Here is a 20461-nt window from a genome sequence, read left to right as displayed (position 1 = left end):
AAGGAATTAGCAGACGGACAAAATGGTCCTCTGGGTCATTAGGGTTTACTGTACCACGAGACGGGAATACATATGCAGTATACATTATTACCACAGTGGTACAACAAAGGTCATACATCAGTGTTACAAGCTGTTTTTTTTTTTTTTTTACAGGTTTACAGCGTGCAGGGAAAGTGATGGGCTCATGTGTATGGCTCATGGCCCAATGTAGTGTATCAAAAGGGGGTTGGGGGTGTCATTACTCAGCCCACAACAGGCAGCCCCGCTCTGCCTCGCTAATTAGTGGTGATTAGCTTTAAAGGATGCCCGCAGTTAGTGCCAGCCAGCATCCCCTCCCCATCCAACCCAACCCCACCCCGCCTGCCCCTCCATGGCCAAGTGGGCCAAACCGTTTCCGTGGGGAATTCCTTCTGTCCTCTCCAACAGTCTAGGGTAGAGCTGGGAGACTGGACATGATGCATTGTATGTATAAGACAATAAGTCCACATATTCTATAGTCAAATATCTCTATTCCCCTATTGCACCTAGTTGAGGCAAGAACTTGAATCAATTTAGCCTCTAAGGTCAAAGTCTTATAAGCAGAAAATTAGTTTTCACAGTCCTAAAGAGCTTTTATAGCTCTTCAACACTTGGAAGGTGGATGATTTTCTTGATGCAGAACTCTCAGAAAGGACGCTCACAATGTCTGGCAGTGGCTAAGGAAAATAAAAACATCTGAGCTGCGATGACTAATTATATTCTTTGACTAGGTTTCCTTGCCATGTTGCTCAGTGGTTAGTTATTCCTGGTCATGGGGGCTAGGAGTGTTAACAGGCAGACACTTGTGTGGCAGCTGGAGGGGGCCTACAGTGGACTTCAGTGACAGATTGACAGGACACTTAATCATGAAGATAAAGCTTAAAACAAATAAGATGAGTCTGGTCAGGCCTGCATTTTTGTAGAGTTACATCAGAAGTGTAATAAATCCTGTCAGACTTTTTGAAAGAACGGAAACATGTAGCATAGGCCATCTCTCCCAATGTACTGTCATGATAGAGGAACATCCGTGTCTCTAGAGTGCACAGCATTAAGGGAGAACGTCTCATGAGACAGTCTATGATCCACAGGGAGACAGAAAGACAGTACTAAAGGCTTTTTCCTGTAAGATTCCTAACTGTAATCTCCTCTAAATACACATACTGGAAGCAGGAAGAAAGTAGTCTGGTTGCTCGTCACCACAGCTAAATGGTGATGTGCCACAGAACTCCGATTTCAATCAAATCGCTGTTTATCTTTGGAGAAAACACATCATTATACGCAATCTGACTTAAATGTCTGCATATAAATATGACAAAATGGCAGAATAAACTACGGACTGCATCTCTCGAGGAGGCAATATAGAAAAATGTAAAAATACCAACCGGCGGGGGTTTAGATTTGCAGTTGCGCATTTTGTCTCCTGTCACACAGAAAAAGTTTGTCAGCGACAGCCACAGATTGAGTAATTCCAATATTACCAAACGGGACTGCCAACAATGACAAATCACACACTGCCCTCTGGGCACACAGTAGCTGAATCCGTATTGTGACTTGGAATCAACGTGGAAAATACATTGGATTTGAAATAAGTAATGAACCAGTTGTTTTGATCTAATTTGAACCAGCGTTGTAAACATTGACATTAGGGTAAAACTTTCACTTAAATACATTGACTTAACCTGTTAGTCAGGTTACATGAATCTAATTTCAACATTATCATCAGAACTATGTATGTTGAAATTGCATTGAAAGTTCCATGTAGAAACATAAAAAAATCTTTTTCATCCTATATTCAATTGGGTGGTTGAAATGATGTTGAATTTCATATGAACTTTGGACATTTTTAGGACTGACCCTAGTTAGTCGACTGGTCGATTGTTTGGTTGATAGGCTGTTGGTCAACCAAGATTAGTCGAGCAGTCACAAATATAGTGCCTTTGGAAAGTATTCAGACCCCTCGACTTTTTCCACATTTTGTTACTTTACAGCCTTATTCTAAATGGATAAAATAAATAAAAAATCCTCAGCAATCTAAACACAATACCCCATAGAGAAAAGCGAAAACAGGTTTTTAGAAATCTTTGCACATTTATTAAATATAAAAAACAGAAATACCTTATCTACATAAGCATTCTGACCCTTTAACATGAGACTCGACATTGAGCTCAGGTGGATCTGGTTTCCATTGATCATCCTTGAGATGTTTCTACAACTTGATTGGAGCAAAAACCAAAACATGAGGTCGAAGGAATTGTCCGTAGAGCTCAGAGACAGGATTGTGTTGTGGCACAGATTTGGGGAAGGCTACCAAATTATTTCTGCAGCATTGAAGGTCCAAAAGAACACAGTGGCCTCCATCATTCTTAAATGGAAGAAGTTTGGAACCACCAAGACTCTTCCTAGAGCTGGCAGGCCAAACTGAGCAATCGGGGGAGATGGGGCTTGGTCAGGGAGGTGACCAAGAACCCGATGGTCACTCTGACAGAGCTCTAGAGTTCCTCAGTGGAGATGGGAGAACCTTCCAGAAAGACAACCATCTCTGCAGCACTCCCCCAGTCAGGCCTTTATGGTAGAGTGGCCAGACGGAATCAAATCAAATCAAATTTATTTATATAGCCCTTCTTACATCAGCTGATATCTCAAAGTGCTGTACAGAAACCCAGCCTAAAACCCCAAACAGCAAGCAATGCAGGTGTAGAAGCACGGTGGCTAGGAAAAACTCCCTAGAAAGGCCAAAACCTAGGAAGAAACCTAGAGAGGAACCAGGCTATGAGGGGTGGCCAGTCCTCTTCTGGCTGTGCCGGGTGGAGATTATAACAGCACATGGCCAAGATGTTCAAATGTTCATAAATGACCAGCATGGTCAAATAATAATAATAATCATAGTAGTTGTCGAGGGTGCAACAAGTCAGTAACACAAGAGTAAGTGTCAGTTGGCTTTTTCATAGCCGATCTTTGAGAGTATCTCTACCGCTCCTGCTGTCTCTAGAGAGTTGAAAACAGCAGGTCTGGGACAGGTAGCACGTCCGGTGAATATGTCAGGGTTCCAGCAGGTCTGGGACAGCAGGTCTGGGACAGGTAGCACGTCCGGTGAACGGAAGCCACTCCTCAGTAAAGAAAAAGGCACATGAGAACCAGCTTGAAGTTTGCCAAAAGGCACCCAAAGATTCTGACCATGAGAAACAAGATTTTATGGTCTGATGAAACCAAGATTGAACTGTATGCCAAGCGTCACGTCTGGAGGAAACCTGGCACCATCCCTACGGTGAAGCATGGTGGTGGCAGCATCATGCTGTGGGGATGTTTTTCAGTGGCAGGGACTGGGAGACTAGCAAGGATCGAGGCAAAGATGAACGGAGCAAAGTACAGAGTACCTTGATGAAAACCTGCTCCAGAGCGGTCAGAACAACGACCCTATGCACACAGCCAAGACAACGCAGGAGTGGCTTCGGGACGTCTCTGTCCTTGAGACAAGTTTTTTTTTTTCACCTTTATTTAACCAGATAGGCCAGTTGAGAACAAGTTCTCATTTACAACTGCGACCTGGCCAAGATAAAGCAAAGCAGTGCGACAAAAACAACACAGAGTTACACATGGGATAAACAAACAGTCAATAACAATGCCCTTGAGTGGCCCAGACTTGAACCCGATCAAACATTTCTGGAGAGACCTGAAAATAGCTGTGCAGTGACGCTCCATATCCAACTTGACAGAGCTTGAGAGGATCTGCAGGGAAGAATGGGAGAAACTCCCCAAATGCAGGTGTGCCAAGCTTGTAGCATTATACCCAAGAAGGCTCAAGGCTGTAATCGCTGCCAAAGCTGCTTCAACAAAGTACTGAGTAAGGGTGTGAATACTTATGAAAATGTCATATTTCAGTTGTATTTTTTATAAATTTGCACAAAAAAAAAAAACTGTCTTTGATTGTCAATTTATTAATTGTCTTTTGTTTGGTGCGCTCCTGTCAATCTTGAGAAAGGAAACGCACCTGACTACGTATAGAAGTAGGCCTAGGCTACCTTGCCTGCGAGCAAATGTAGGCCTATAAATGTGCCCAGATCTGGGGATCTGATACCATTTCTGATTGTCTTAACTCACCATCACTGTGAGGCTTCTCAAAGTATTTTTTTCTTCGCCTCTAACAGCAAGTAAACAAAGTCTGTTTTTACATCCATTGAAAATGATAGTTGTTCCTCAACACAGCCTATTTGAAAAATCTTTCCAGCTCTCTCCCTTTCGATAACCACTCAGCATGAAAGGGGAAGAAAATGTCATGCTCTGATCGATGGAAACTTCATAAAATAGGCCTACCCGATTACTTCTTATCCCTTACGCAAATAGCCTACAGCTGTGTGTCTGGAGCTCACTGGCATGGGAAACTGAGCACCCAGAACATTTTATATAATGTTGTAAGTTTGCTAGCACAAGCTTCGGGCTGGACCAAGTTAATAGTTGGCTACACAGGCCCATGTGTAGCCAATATGATTTATAGGATATTTATTTTTATCAGGATATTGGCAGTAGTGGAAAAAATATCCAATTTCCATACTAAAAGTAAAGATACCTTAAAATAAAATGACTCAAGTAAAAAAGTCACCCAGTAAAATACTACTTGAGTAAAAGTCTAAAAGTATTTGGTATTAAATGTACTTAAGTATCAAAAGTAAAAGTATAAATAATTTAAAATATCTTATATTAAGCAAACAAGACAATTAAAAAAAAAACTTTTTTTTTTTAACGGCTAGCCAGGGTCACAGTGCAACACGCAGACATAATTCACAAACAAAGCATTTGTGTTTAGTGAGTCTGCCAGATCAGAGGCTGTAGGGATGACCAGGGATGTTCTCTTGATATGTGCGTGAATAAGACAATTTTCCTGTCCTGCTAAGCATTAAAAATGTAATGAGTACTTTTGGGTGTCAGGGTAAATGTAAGGAGTAAAAGTACATTTTCTTTAGGAAAGTAGTGGAGTAAATGTAGAAGTTGTCAAAAATATAAAATAGTAAAGTAAAAATACAGATACCCTAAAAAACGACTAAAGTAAAAATACTTTTAAGTACTTTACACCACTGGATATTGGCTACCTGCAGGCTGCTATTTTTACATATTGGCAATGGCAATAGAAAGTTACAAATCTAAAAGTATATTTTTCATTTAGAATTTTGATTAACGACATGACATTGATTTTGAGATACGAAGACTATTATTAATGAATTGAAACTGTTCCACGAAAAAATTTGCATATAAAAATCATAACTGGTATGCAGATCAGTAGAAACGGTATGATAAATATGCACTCCAAATTGAAAAAGGTTGCAGACCGCTGGTGTAGCCTTTTACCAGCAACTTCAGGAGCTTAATGGAAGGCCAGCAGCAGCGGGAGGAGAGGTCAGGAACAGATTCTCTTCTAGTTAGGCTATATTGAGCTCTGGCTCCCTCATTAGTCATTTTTTGCCTCTTCATTTTTAATTACAATGCTTAAAGCATCAAACAAGCTCAGTAGCGTACATATAGTTAATTCTATCAAAACATAGGGCGTGTCTATTATACATGGATAAATTCACGTTTTAAAATGTTGACAGAGCGATTGAGTCGGGGACAGTTGATAGCAAAATGGTATGTTTGAATCAACATCGTTTCAGTGTCATGCCTCATGAACCTAAATACAGAGGTATATTGAAATAAAATGTGTAAGCAAAATCCAACGATTCCTGACTGAACAGTGACTCCTACTGGTATACAAGGGGCAATGCACTTCAGTGAGAACAAGTCTATCATCCAGACACCTACCTCGACGTACTCTGCTTAGCTTTATACACAAGCTGTGTTCCATTCAGCAGAGCTACCCTGTCAACTCATTTAGACATTGATCAGCTTCCATACTCATTTGAGTAGACTAACCAAAATAACATTGAATAGTTGAAAGTAACTCAGCTAACTTTTCTTACACAAGTTGTATGTGAAAGTCAATTTGGAGTAAGGTTAGGTTTATGTAGCATACATTGACATCTGATTTGCCCAACAAAGGACACCATCATTTCAACGTTAGCTAGGTAAACTCTCATTCATCCATCTTTGGAAGTTTAGAAATCGCTAACCATTAGCCCTATAAATAGGATGGAAAATTCATGATACTAATAATAACAATACACTTTTACCTTTGGATATTGTCTTATAGTACGTACGTTATTCACAATATTTATTTAATACACCACCCCGTTCACGATAATGGTTTGCTCCTACACACAGTGAGTCACGTGGCCGTGGCTTGCTATATAAAGCATGCAGACTGGCATCGAGGCATTCAGTTACTGTTTGATTGAACATTAGAATGAGCCAAACGAGTGACGTAAGCGCCTTTGAGCGTGGTATGATCGTCGGTGCCAGGCGCACCGGTTCCAGTATCTCAGAAACAGCCGGCCTCCTGGGCTTTTCACGTTGATGAGAGGTCGAAGGAGCATGGCAAGAATCGTGTAAGCTAACAGGCGGACCACAAACAAGAAAATAACGGCGAAGTACAACAGGTGTGTGCAGGAAGGCATCTCGGAACGCACAACTTGTCAGTCCTCATCACAGATGACCACACCGGTTTCCACTCCTATTAGCTAAAAACATGGAGAAGAGGCTCCAGTGGACACACGGTTACCAACACTGGACAATTGAGGAGTGGAAAAAAGTTGCCTGGTCTGACGAATCCCAGTTCTTGTTGTGTCATGCAGAGTCAGGATTTGGCGTAAGCAGCATGAGTCCATGGCCCCGTCATGCCTGGTGTCAACGGTACAGGCTGGTGGCAGTGGTGTAATGGTGTGAGGAATGTTTTCCTGGCACAAGTTAGGTCCCTTGATACCAATTGAACAACGTTTTCATGCCCCAAAGTATTCAGGCTGTTCTGGGGGAAAAGGGGTGTCCGACGCTACTAGTTTGGTATACCTAATAAATTGGCCAATCCAAGCAGAAGATACTCCTTCAAAATGTGATATTTGGTTGTGTTCCCAATTCAATATACAGTTGGTCTACAAATTAATAATTGATATGTTGGATTCATGTCTCCTTCTCAACCAAAAATGTAAATGCACTTCAAATAAAGTTTGATTTGATTTAGTCCTATTCTTCAACTTTGATTTTTGGTTGAGATGGAGGCATGAATCCAACATAGTAATAACTTGTAGACTACATTTGAAATCAATCAACCATCCTTCAAATACAAGACAATATCCAAACATAAAAGTGTATTATTAATATCATGAATTTGGCATCCTATTTATAGGGCTAATGGTACATTACCAAGGTATGTGGACACCAGCTCATCAAACATCTCATTCCAAAATCATGGGCATTAATATGGAGTTGGTCCCCCATTGCTGCTATATTAGCCTCCACTCTTCTGGGAAGGCTTTCCACTAGATGTTGGAACTTTTTTGCAGGGACTTGCTTCTATTCAGCTACAAGAGCATTAGTGAGGTCTGGCACTGATGTTGGGAGATTAGGTCTGGCTCACAGTCGGCGTTCCAATTAATCCCAAAGGTGTTTGATGGGGTTGAGGTTAGGGCTCTGTACAGGCCAGTCAAATTCTTCCACACCCATCTTGACTAACCATTTCTGTATGGACCTCCCTCTGTGAACTGGGATATTGTCACGCTGAAACAGGAAAGGGCCTTCCCCAAACTGTTGCCACAAAGTTGGAAGCACAAAATTGTCGCGAATGTCATTGAATGCTGTAGCGTTAAGATTTCCCTTCACTGGAACTACCAAATCATGAAAAACAGCCCCAGACCATTATTCCACCTCCACCAAACTTTACAGTTGGCACTGTGCATTGGGGCAGGTAGCGTTTGCCTGGCATCCGCCAAACCCAGATTTGTCCGTTGGACTACTATATGGTGAAGAGTGATTCATCACTCCAGAGAATGCGTTTCCACTACTCCAGAGTCCAATGAGGGCGAGCTTTACACCACTCCAGCCGACAATAGGCATTACGCATGATGATCTTAGGCTTGTGTGCTGTGTGGTACTGCTGGGCCATGGAAACCTATTGCATGAAGCTCCCGACGAACAGTTATTGTGCTGAAGTTGCTTCCAGAGGCAGTTTTGCAACCAAGGACTGAATACTGAATACTATTGGGTCTGAATACTTATGTAAATAAGACATTTCAGTTTAGTACTTTTTATAAATTTCCAAACATTCCTAAAAACCTGTTTTTGCTTTGTCATTATGGGGTATTGTGTTTAGATTGATGTTGGGGGGGGAACGACAATTTACTGTGGAGCAGTACATAAGAAAGCATCAGTGAGATCTCACTGCTGGGGTACTTTCCTCTGCATAGTCTCTCAGCACCGTTTAAACTGTACCTTTATCAGTCTTACATAGGCCATTTCAACACTGCTCTGAAGTTGACAGCAGTACATAGATTTTTTTTATTATCAGAGTTCTTATTTTACTGGGTTTACAAGTAATACATGGTGTGGTCATTTTTTTTTTAAAGACATCTTGGAAAATGCATTTTGATCTTAAAAGTATTTGTTTATTTGCTTCCATGGTTCCCCTATGAACAATGGTTTCAGAGGGTTCAAAGACAGCCGCAGTTAGTGGGTTCATCAACACTGGAAGCTTTCAGAGACTGATTAGAGGAGTTATAGACTTCCTGTGTACTGGTACTTACATATATTACTTACTAAGCAACTTCCTGGAAGGAAAAATGAATCACATTCTCTGATCATCCTGTTGAAGGCCAAATTTAGGGGAATTCCTTGCAATTTAGATTCAAATCTACCTCTGCAGGTAAAGGACGGACCAGTATGGATGAATTAATACCCAAACTGCCCAAAGAGGGTTTCATGCTAGGCTGTGGCCATTCAACCCATCAACTGGCAAAGAGGAGAACATGGAGCTTGGAGCAATACCTCATGTCCATACTCTACCACAGCCTGTATACTATCCAATTTTACTTTCCTCAGTGTGTGTGAAGCTTAACAGGCCTCTTCCATAAACACATCCCTTTGAAGGCGATTGGTGTATCCTGTGAGGGAGAGAGACAGAAGGCATCCAGCCATGGTTTTACAGTGGAAGAAGGTGCAGGAAAACAGCGCCTGAGGAAACAAACCAGCTTTCTTTCTTTTTTATTTAACCAGGAAAGGCTCATTGGGATTTGAAATCTCTTTTTCAAGAGCGTCCTGGACTCTTTAAAACGGCCTGACAGGCAAACAAGGGTTCTGCTTCTGATTCGGAAGCCAATTACGTCCGAAAAACGCAGGCTTTCAACTTTGACCAACCCCAACTGGGCCGGAATGGAAGACGGCCATCTTTGATGTGAGGCCCAGACCAGTAGTACCACAACTCAGCAATAAGCGTTGGGTTGGTTGTTGATGCTGGACTCCGCGCCATTCCCATTACACACAAATAAAGGAAGGAACTCGGCAGAACAACCAGTGTGGATGATTCCAACGTGTCTGAAAGCTGTGGTAGGTCTACAGCAAAGGTTACGGGACCAAAGGCAGTGTATAATTAAGCAATAAGGCCCAAGGGGGTGTGGTATATACCACAGCTAAGGGCTGTTCTTAAGCACAACATAACTATTGTTTTATCAACTGGTTACCAACTTAATTAGAGAAGTAAATATATGTTTTTTTTCATACCTGTGGTATACAATCTGATATAGCATGGCTGTCAGCCAATCAGCATTCAGGGCTCGAACCACCCAGTTTTAATCTGGGATTGGTGTTTGCAGTGACTGGGGAGACGCAGCATGAACTGTAGGTACTCAATAAAAAAATGTAATCACATGGATGCTCTAGTTTTGCTTGTGTATCTCAAGTAACGCTTCATCCCTAAGTGTACTTCCGTCTATAGCGTGAAACAGAGACTATAGCGTGAAACAGAGGCGTAAGCACAGCCTCTACTGCACGATCCAATCCCAGGGGACTAGCCTATAAATACTATACAGTACCAGTCAAAAGTTAGGACACCAACTCATTCAAGGGATTTCCTTTATTTATACTATTTTCTACATTGTAGAATAATAGTGAAGACATCAAAACTATGAAATAACACATGGTTTTTGCGGCTGCACTTGAAGAAACTTTCAAAGTTCTTGAAATGGTCCGTATTGACTGACCTTCATGTCTCATTGCAACTCCCCTCCAAGTCTCCGACCACTACCTTGTATCCTTTTCCCTCTCGCTCTCCTCCAACACTTCTCACTCTGCCCCTACTCGGATGGTATTGCGCCGTCGCAACCTTCGCTCTCTCTCTCCCGCTACTCTCTCCTCTTCCATCCTATCATCTCTTCCCTCTGCTCAAACCTTCTCCAACCTATCCCCTGATTCTGCCTCCTCAACCCTCCTCTCCTTTCTGCATCCTTCAACTCTCTATGCCCCCTATCCTCCAGGCCGGCTCGGTCCTCCCCTCCTGATCCGTGGCTCGACGACTCATTGCGAGCTCACAGAACAGGGCTCCGGGCAGCCGAGCGGAAATGGAGGAAAACTCGCCTCCCTGCGGACCTGGCATCCTTTCACTCCCTCCTCTCTACATTTTCCTCTTCTGTTTCTGCTGCTAAAGCCACTTTCTACCACTCTAAATTCCAAGCATCTGCCTCTAACCCTAGGAAGCTCTTCGCCACCTTCGCCTCCCTCCTGAATCCTCCTCCCCCTCCCCCCTCCCTCCCTCTCTGCGGATGACTTCGTCAACCATTTTGAAAAGAAGGTCGACGACATCCGATCCTCCTTTGTTAAGGCAAACGACACCGCTGGTCCTGCTCACACTGCCCTACCCTGTGCTTTGACCTCTTTCTCCCCCCTCTCTCCAGATGAAATCTTGCGTCTTGTGACGGCCGGCCGCCCAACAACCTGCCCGCTTGACCCTATCCCCTCCTCTCTTCTCCAGACCATTTCCGGAGACCTTCTCCATTACCTCACCTCGCTCATCATCTCATCCTTGACCGCTGGCTACGTCCCTTCCGTCTTCAAGAGAGCGAGAGTTGCACCCCTTCTCAAAAAACCTACACTCGATCCCTCCGATGTCAACAACTACAGACCAGTATCCCTTCTTTCTTTTCTCTCCAAAACTCTTGAACGTGCCGTCCTTGGCCAGCTCTCTTGCTATCTCTCTCAGAATGACCTTCTTGATCCAAATCAGTCAGGTTTCAAGACTGGTCATTCAACTGAGACTGCTCTTCTCTGTGTCACGGAGGCTCTCCGCACTGCTAAAGCTAACTCTCTCTCCTCTGCTATCATCCTTCTAGACCTATCTGCTGCTTTTGATACTGTGAACCACCAGATCCTCCTCTCCACCCTCTCCGAGTTGGGCATCTCCGGCGCGGCCCACGCTTGGATTGCGTCCTACCTGACAGGTCGCTCCTACCAGGTGGCGTGGCGAGAATCTGTCTCCGCACCACGTGCTCTCACCACTGGTGTCCCCCAGGGCTCTGTTCTAGGCCCTCTCCTATTCTCGCTATACACCAAGTCACTTGGCTCTGTCATATCCTCACATGGTCTCTCCTATCATTGCTATGCAGACGACACTCAATTAATCTTCTCCTTTCCCCCTTCTGATAACCAGGCAGAAGGGGGAAAGGAGAAGATTGGCAGACATATCAGTGTGGATTACGGATCACCACCTCAAGCTGAACCTCGGCAAGACGGAGCTGCTTTCCCTCCCGGGGAAGGACTGCCCGTTCCATGATCTCGCCATCCCGGTTGACAACTCCATTGTGTCCTCCTCCCAGAGTGCTAAGAACCTTGGCATGACCCTGGACAATACCCTGTCGTTCTCCACTAACATCAAGGCGGTGACCCGATCCTGTAGGTTCATGCTCTACAACATTCGCAGAGTACGACCCTGCCTCACACAGGAAGCGGCGCAGTTCCTAATCCAGGCACTTGTCATCTCCCGTCTGGATTACTGCAACTCGCTGTTGGCTGGGCTCCCTGCCTGTGCCATTAAACCCCTACAACTCATCCAGAACGCCGCAGCCCGTCTGGCGTTCAACCTTCCCAAGTTATCTCACGTCACCCCGCTCCTCCGCTCTCTCCACTGGCTCCCAGTTGAAGCTCGCATCCGCTACAAGACCATGGTGCTTGCCTACGGAGCTGTGAGGGGAACGGCACCTCCGTACCTTCAGGCTCTGATCAGTCCCTACACCCAAACGAGGGCACTGCGCTCATCCACCTCTGGCCTGCTGGCCCCCCTACCTCTGAGGAAGCACAGTTCCCACGCAGCCCAGTCAAAACTGTTCGCTGCTCTGGCACCCCTATGGTGGAACAAGCTCCCTCACGACGCCAGGACAGCGGAGTCAATCGCCACCTTCCGGAGACACCTGAAACCCCACCTGTTGAAGGAATACCTGGGATAGAATAAAGTAATCCTTCTACCCCCCCCCAAAATATTTAGATGCACTATTGTAAAGTGGTTGTTCCACTGGATATCATAAGGTGAATACACCAATTTGTAAGTCGCTCTGGATAAGAGCGTCTGCTAAATGACTTAAATGTAAATGTTAAAGTAATGATGGACTGTCATTTCTCTTTGCTTATTTGAGCTGTTCTTGCCACAAGATGGACTTGGTATTTTACCAAATAGGGCTATCTTCTGTATACTACCCCTACCTTGTCACAACAAAACTGATTGGCTCAAATGCATTAAGAAGGAACATTTATGGAATTTAACTTTTAACAATGCACAACTGTTAATTGAAATGCATTCCAGGTGACTACCTCGTAAAGCTGGTTGAGAGAATGCCAAGGGTGGAAAGCAGTCATCAAGGCAAAGGGTGGCTACTTTGAAGAATCTCAAAATATAAAATCGATTTTGATTTGTTTAACACTTTTTTTGTTACTACATGATTCCATACTTTTGACTGGCACTGTATGTAGCACAGCGAGGTCCATGTGTTAATTGTCACAAAGCTGTATGCACAGCAGTATGGGAGAGGCTGTTCAACTTTACCATGGCACTCTTTGTATCCCTGAGGTCCATTGTAAGTCAGCAGAGAAGCACTGATATGAGTAGAGGTCAGCCAATGACAACACCTTTTGTGAGGTGCAGCTAATCCACCGAATGGAAACTTTCAAACCCTTAACGACGCTGTTCCAGATTTTGAAGGAAGTCAAACTAATCCATAATTGGACCGTGCTTACACTGTTCTGAGGCAGTTGGCTTTGACCCGATTATCCTTCAGTTTCACGCTGCTGTCCAGACATAATACATTGACAAAAGCATTATGTATAGCCACTCTTGGAGTCACTAACACATGGAAAGGGGTGGAAAGAGTTTTGCACATGCCTCAAAGCCAGATAACAAAACAGTTGAACATTTGCTAAGACAAAACATCTGAACCTCGGTATAAGCCTACTGACGGCCTGATTTAAATGATTTATTCTTCAACAATCCAAATTAAACAACAAGCTCCAGGGTGGGGAAATCAAGGCATACTCTCAGCTCTGTCACTTCAAATAAAATCTATTTGCGCATTGTTCAAAGTATATTTCACATAAAGAATTGAAGAAAAGTTGAGTCCTGGACTCTGACAGCTGAGCATGTACTTCGTCAATTGTAATAGTAACCCATACCAGACTATTAGCCATGAGTATCCCAGGCCTTCATTCCCGCCATGTGCCCCTGAATGGGATATTCCAGGCCGAGTCTTGCCTTTGACCCTGGTGGTGAGGTGAGGTGCAGGTCTCCCTCTCTGCTGTTGACTGGTGGTGAGGTGTGGTGCAGGTCTTCCTCTCTGCTGTTGACTGGTGGTGAGGTGAGGTGCAGGTCTCCCTCTCTGCTGTTGACTGGTGGTGAGGTGTGGTGCAGGTCTTCCTCTCTGCTGTTGACTGGTGGTGAGGTGAGGTGCAGGTCTTCCTCTCTGCTGCTGACTGGTGGTGAGGTGAGGTGCAGGTCTCCCTCTCTGCTGCTGACTGGTGGTGAGGTGAGGTGCAGGTCTCCCTCTCTGCTGTTGACTGGTGGTGAGGTGAGGTGCAGGTCTCCCTCTCTGCTGTTGACTGGTGGTGAGGTGTGGTGCAGGTCTTCCTCTCTGCTGTTGACTGGTGGTGAGGTGTGGTGCAGGTCTCCCTCTCTGCTGTTGACTGGTGGTGAAGTGTGGTGCAGGTCTTCCTCTCTGCTGTTGACTGGTGGTGAGGTGTGGTGCAGGTCTCCCTCTCTGCTGTTGACTGGTGGTGAGGTGCAGGTCTCCCTCTCTGCTGTTGACTGGTGGTGAGGTGAGGTGCAGGTCTCCCTCTCTGCTGTTGACTGGTGGTGAGGTGAGGTGCAGGTCTCCCTCTCTGCTGTTGACTGGTGGTGAGGTGAGGTGCAGGTCTCCCTCTCTGCTGTTGACTGGTGGTGAGGTGTAGTGCAGGTCTTCCTCTCTGCTGTTGAATGGTGGTGAGGTGCAGGTCTCCCTCTCTGCTGTTGACTGGTGGTGAGGTGCAGGTCTCCCTCTCTGCTGTTGACTGGTGGTGAGGTGAGGTGCAGGTCTCCCTCTCTGCTGTTGACTGGTGGTGAGGTGCAGGTCTTCCTCTCTGCTGTTGACTGGTGGTGAGGTGAGGTGCAGGTCTCCCTCTCTGCTGTTGACTGGTGGTGAGGTGAGGGTCTTCCTCTCTGCTGTTGACTGGTGGTGAGGTGTGGTGCAGGTCTCCCTCTCTGCTGTTGACTGGTGGTGAGGTGTGGTGCAGGTCTTCCTCTCTGCTGTTGACTGGTGGTGAGGTGTAGTGCAGGTCTTCCTCTCTGCTGTTGACTGGTGGTGAGGTGCAGGTCTCCCTCTCTGCTGTTGACTGGTGGTGAGGTGTGGTGCAGGTCTCCCTCTCTGCTGTTGACTGGTGGTGAGGTGTGGTGCAGGTCTCCCTCTCTGCTGTTGACTGGTGGTGAGGTGAGGTGCAGGTCTCCCTCTCTGCTGTTGACTGGTGGTGAGGTGCAGGTCTCCCTCTCTGCTGTTGACTGGTGGTGAGGTGAGGTGCAGGTCTCCCTCTCTGCTGTTGACTGGTGGTGAGGTGAGGTGCAGGTCTCCCTCTCTGCTGTTAACTGGTGGTGAGGTGAGGTGCAGGTCTCCCTCTCTGCTGTTGACTGGTGGTGAGGTGTGGTGCAGGTCTCCCTCTCTGCTGTTGACTGGTGGTGAGGTGTGGTGCAGGTCTCCCTCTCTGCTGTTGACTGGTGGTGAGGTGTGGTGCAGGTCTCCCTCTCTGCTGTTGACTGGTGGTGAGGTGAGGTGCAGGTCTCCCTCTCTGCTGTTGACTGGTGGTGAGGTGAGGTGCAGGTCTCCCTCTCTGCTGTTGACTGGTGGTGAGGTGAGGTGCAGGTCTCCCTCTCTGCTGTTGACTCTTGTTAAGTAGTGGATTAGGTCTCCCTCTCTGGTCGTTCCCTTGAGAGCACTGGATACATTGTTGTTGTATTTCCCAGAGGCTTGACCCAGGTCCGATAGCTCAGCACCTTTCTACTAAAAGCTCTATTTTTAGCGCTTTTTCCGTTTCATCGCATTATCAGCGTGGAACCCGCGCCACATCCCCGTTATTAGCGGATGAGTCACCACAGTCCGGCGAGTCGCAGTACTGACCGCCACCCTTGGCCATCTGTACAGGCTGCAAGTGGGCCCTCCAGAGCCAGCGAGGTCACGTTGCCAAGGGAACTTGGCCACGAGAGTGTGTGTGTGCCCTGCTCTTGAGGGGGGACAACGTGGCATGCGGCCGCAAACACCTGGATATACTTAGACATTAGACATGAGGTGCAAGTGCGTTTGATCATTTATTCTGGCAGTAGTGGTTGAGGATTCATTTGGCGCGAGATGAAAGCAGTCTCAACAATTCCTCATCATACACAAAGCTCATAAAGCTAATTGCTGTGCACAATAAAAATGAGGTATTAAATGCTATAAACAGTTCTATTCACCATATGCTTTCTCACATTCAACAGTGGAGCATGGCGGTCCATTTAAAACCTCGGTTCATGACTAAAAATACTGCTGGTTACTTCGGGACACAAAACATCTGAAAACATGGCTATGACTCACAGACCAATAATCCTACCAATAAGCAGGTCTGGGGATAACAACAACATGAGTGACAGCCAGGGAGATGAGAAGGACCAATTCCAATGCCCTCATCGCAGTGCTACACCAGCGCTGATGCAGACACACAGGGCATCATCCACTTGAGGTAAAGCCTACACTGAATAGCATGCCATTAACCGGATACCTTTGATTGTGGTCTAGGGAAAAAAATAAAAATAATAATTTCAACAAACACCCTGCTGACAAGGGTCATAATCATAACTCAGGAATAGCTCAAGGAGGTGAAACTATAGCTCAAACCCTCTCACGTTCTCCCTGAAGGGAACACAGCAAATACTTTGATCATGCCCTCACCAGGCCAGAGCGGAGTCTTCATTGGACAGAGGGAGGGAAAGGGGATACACTTCCAGTACATTCCATGAGCAAAAATTTATCCTCAGACAAGGTTGAGTATTAGTTTCAACTGGCTTGATCCAATATATATTACTCATTTCAACTGACAAAGTTTAGCAAGTTTCAGTATGACATATCTGACATACACTACAGGTCAAAAGTTTTAGAACACCTACTCATTCAAGGGATTTTCTTTATTTTTACTATTTTCTAGATTGTAGAATAATAGTGAAGACATCAAAACTATGAAATAACACATACGGAATCATGTAGTAACCAAAAAAGTGTTAACAATTTTTATATTTGAGATTCTTCAAATAGGCACCATTTGCCTTGACAGCTTTGCACACTCTTGACATTCTCTTAACCAGCTTCACCTGGAATGCTTTTCCAAAAGTCTTGAAGGAGTTCCCACATATGCTGAGCACTTGTTGGCTGCTTTTCCTTCACTCTGTGGTCAGGCTCATCCCAAACCATCTCAATTTGGTTGAGGTCGGGGAATTGTGGAGGCCAGGTCATCTGATGTAGCACTTCATCACTCTCCTTCTTGGTCAAATAGCTCTTACACAGCCTGGAGGTGTGTTGGGTCATTGTCCTGTTGAAAAACACATGATAGTCCCACTATGAGCAAACCAGATGGGATGGCGTATCGCTGCAGAATGCTGTGGAAGCCATGCTGGCTAAGTGATCCTTGAATTCTAAATAAATCACAGACCGTGTCACCAGCAAAGCACTCCCATATCATAACACCTCCTCCTCCATGCTTTACGGTGGGAAATACACATGCGGAGATCATCAGTTCACCCACACCGCGTCTCACAAAGACACGGCGGTTGGAACCAAAAATCTCCAATTTGGACTCATCAGAACAAAGGACAAAATTTCCTCCGGTCTAATATCCATTGCTCATTTTTCTTGGCCCAAGGAAGTCTCTTTTTCTTAATGGTGTCCTTTAGTAGTGGTTTCTTTGCAGCAATTCGACCATGAAGGCCAGATTCACACAGTCTCCTCTGAACAGTTGATGTTGAGATGTGTCTGTTACTTTTACTCCGTGAAGCATTTATTTGGGCTGCAATTTCTGAGGCTGGTAAATCTAATGAATTTATCCTCTGCAGCAGAGCTAACTCTGGGTTTTCCATTCCTGTGGCAGTCCTCATGAGAGCCAGTATCATCATAGCGCTTGAAGGTTTTTGTGAAAAGATTTACTTTAACAACTTTAACAAGGCACACCTGTTAACTGAAATGCATTCGAGGTGACTACCTCATGAAGCTGGTTGAGAGAATGCCAAGAATGTGCAAAGCTGTCATCAAGTCAAAGCGTGGCTATTTGAAGAATCTCAAATCTCAAATATATTTTGATTTGTTTAACTTGTTATGGATAGGGGGCAGTATTTTCACAGCCGGATAAAAAAACGTACCCGATTTAATCTGGTTATTACTCCTGCCCAGAAACTAGAATATGCATATAATTAGTAGCTTTGGATAGAAAGCACTCCAAGTTTCTAAAACTGTTTGAATGGTGTCTGTGAGTATAACAGAACTCAAATGGCAGGCCAAAACCTGAGAAGATTCTGTACAGGAAGTACTCTGTCTGACCATTTCTTGGCCTTCTTTGTCATCTCTATCCAAAACAGAGGATCTCTGCTGTAACGTGACACTTTCTAAGGCTCCCATAGGCTCTCAGAAGGCGCCAGAACATTGAATGATGACTTTGCAGCCCCTGCCTGAAAAACAGTAGCGCATTTGGATAGTGGTCGATCTGAGAACAATGAGATGGGCGTGCGCATGCACATGAAGAGTCCATTTTGCATTTTCAGTCTTTGAACGAAAACAACGACTCCCGGTCAGAATATTATCGCTATTTTACGAGAAAAATTGCATAAAACTTGATTTTAAACAGCGTTTGACATGCTTCGAAGTATGGTAATGGAATATTTAGAAATGTTTTGTCACGATACGCGTCCGCGCGTTACCCTTCGGATAGTGTCTTGAACGCACGAACAAAACGCCGCTATTTGGATATAACTATGGATTATTTGGAACCAAACCAACATTTGTTGTTGAAGTAGAAGTCCTGGGAGTGCATTCTGACGAAGAACAGCAAAGGTAATCCAATTTTTCTAATAGTAAATCTGAGTTTGGTGAGTACCAAACTTGGTGGGTGTCAAAATAGCTAGCCTGTGATGGCCGGGCTATCTACTCAGAATATTGCAAAATGTGCTTTCACCGAAAAGCTATTTTAAAATCGGAAAATCGCGATTGCATAAAGGAGTTCTGTATCTATAATTCTTAAAATAATTGTTATGTTTTTTGTGAACGTTTATCGTGAGTAATTTAGTAAATTCACCGGAAGTGTTCGCTGGGAATGCTAGTTCTGAACGTCACATGCTAATGTAAAAAGCTGGTTTTTGATATAAATATGAACTTGATTGAACAAAACATGCATGTATTGTATAACATAATGTCCTAGGAGTGTCATCTGATGAAGATCATCAAAGGTTAGTGCTGCATTTAGCTGTGGTTTTGTTTTTTGTGACATTATATGCTAGCTTGAAAAATGGGTGTCTGATTATTTCTGGCTGGGTACTCTCCTGACATAATCTAATGTTTTGCTTTCGTTGTAAAGCCTTTTTGAAATCGGACAGTGTGGTTAGATAAAGGAGAGTCTTGTCTTTAAAATGGTGTAAAATAGTCATATGTTTGAAAAATTGAAGTTTTCGGATTTTCGAGGAGTTTGTATTTCGCGCCACGCCCTATCATTGGATATTGGAGCGGTGTTCCGCTAGCGGAACATCTAGATGTAAGAGGTTAACCTCTATGGGACCGGCGGGACGAATTCGTCCCACCTACGTAACAGCCAGTTGAATCCAGTGGCGCGATTTTTAAAACGTTTGAAATACTATTACTTCAATTTCTCAAAAATATGACTATTTTACAGCTATTTAAAGACAATACTCTCGTTAATCTAACCACACTGTCCGATTTCAAAAAGGCTTTACAACGAAAACAAAACATTAGATTATGTCAGGAGAGTGCCCAGCCAGAAATAATCAGACACCCATTTTTCAAGCTAGCATATAATGTCACAAAAACCCAAACCACAGCTAAATGCAGCACTAACCTTTTATGATCTTCATCAGATGACACACCTAGGACATTATGTTATACAATACATGCATGTCTGTTCAATCAAGTTCATATTTATATCAAAAAACAGCTTTTTACATTAGCATGTGACGTTCAGAAAAAGCATACCCCCCGCAAACTTCCGGGGAATTTACTAACAATTTGCTAAATTACTCACGATAAACGTTCACAAAAAGCATAACAATTATTTTAAGAATTATAGATACATTACTCCTCTATGCACTCGATATGTCCGATTTTAAAATAGCTTTTCGGATGAAGCACATTTTGCAATATTCTAAGTACATAGCCCAGCTAGCTATTTAGACACCCACCCAGTTCAGCCTTCACCAAAATCACATTTCCTATAAGAAAAATGGTCTTACCTTTCCTGTTCTTCGTCAGAATGCACTCCCAGGACTTCTACTTCAATAACAAATGTAGGTTTGGTCCCAAATAATCCATCGTTATGTTCCATCAACGACGTTTTGTTCGTGCGTTCTAGACACTATCCCAATGGTAAATCACGGTCGAGCGCATGGCGCAGAACGTGACAAAATTTTTCTAAATATTCCATTACCGTACTTCGAAGCATGTCAACCGCTGTTTAAAATCAATTTTTATGCAATTTATCTCATAGAAAAGCGATAATATTCCGACCGGGAATCTGCAATTAGCTAAACAGCCGAATGAAAATACTCCACGGGGGCGAATCGCGCACGCGCCTAATTCTATTGTCACCTGATGGGACACTTGGAAAAGGAGATAATGTGTTTCAGCCTGAGGCTGCCTCGTCATCGTTCAGGTTTTTCCCGGGTTCTGAGAGCCTATTGGAGCCCTAGGAATTGTCACGTTACAGCTAAGATCCTGACTCTTCAATAAACAGAAGCAAGAACAACAACACCTTGTCAGACAGGGTACTTCCTGCATGAAACCTTCTC

The 20461-nt window shown here is 44.3% G+C and overlaps 1 protein-coding gene and 1 long non-coding RNA gene across 4 annotated transcripts in view; one reads left to right on the top strand and one right to left on the bottom strand.

Annotated features, from left to right (window-relative positions):
* Positions 1–20461, bottom strand: part of LOC115177377 (2-oxoisovalerate dehydrogenase subunit beta, mitochondrial-like) — a 110240-nt gene that overhangs the window by 8544 nt on the left and 81235 nt on the right. The window contains exon 10 of one of the 2 annotated variants that reach the window (XM_029738097.1): positions 15718–16198. The exons of the other annotated variant lie outside the window; for it this stretch is intronic. Within the exon in view, the coding sequence (XP_029593957.1) occupies positions 16154–16198 (45 nt within the window). The 3' untranslated portion in view covers positions 15718–16153. Of the gene's footprint in view, positions 1–15717; positions 16199–20461 lie in introns of those variants that run through there. 2 annotated transcript variants of the gene reach the window in all.
* Positions 13656–15094, top strand: LOC115177380 (uncharacterized). 2 transcript variants are annotated; one of them, XR_003872395.1, is made up of 6 exons: positions 13656–13690; positions 14069–14183; positions 14221–14262; positions 14542–14583; positions 14621–14704; positions 15031–15094. It is a non-coding gene; the product is annotated as an uncharacterized LOC115177380 (long non-coding RNA). The 2 variants fall into 2 exon arrangements; XR_003872394.1 differs by lacking the exon at positions 13656–13690 and having other exon boundaries at positions 14011–14183.

Source organism: Salmo trutta, chromosome 37 (genome assembly GCF_901001165.1).
Source record: "Salmo trutta chromosome 37, fSalTru1.1, whole genome shotgun sequence".
NCBI lineage: Eukaryota > Metazoa > Chordata > Actinopteri > Salmoniformes > Salmonidae > Salmo > Salmo trutta.
This window is presented reverse-complemented; position numbering and strand designations above follow the sequence as displayed.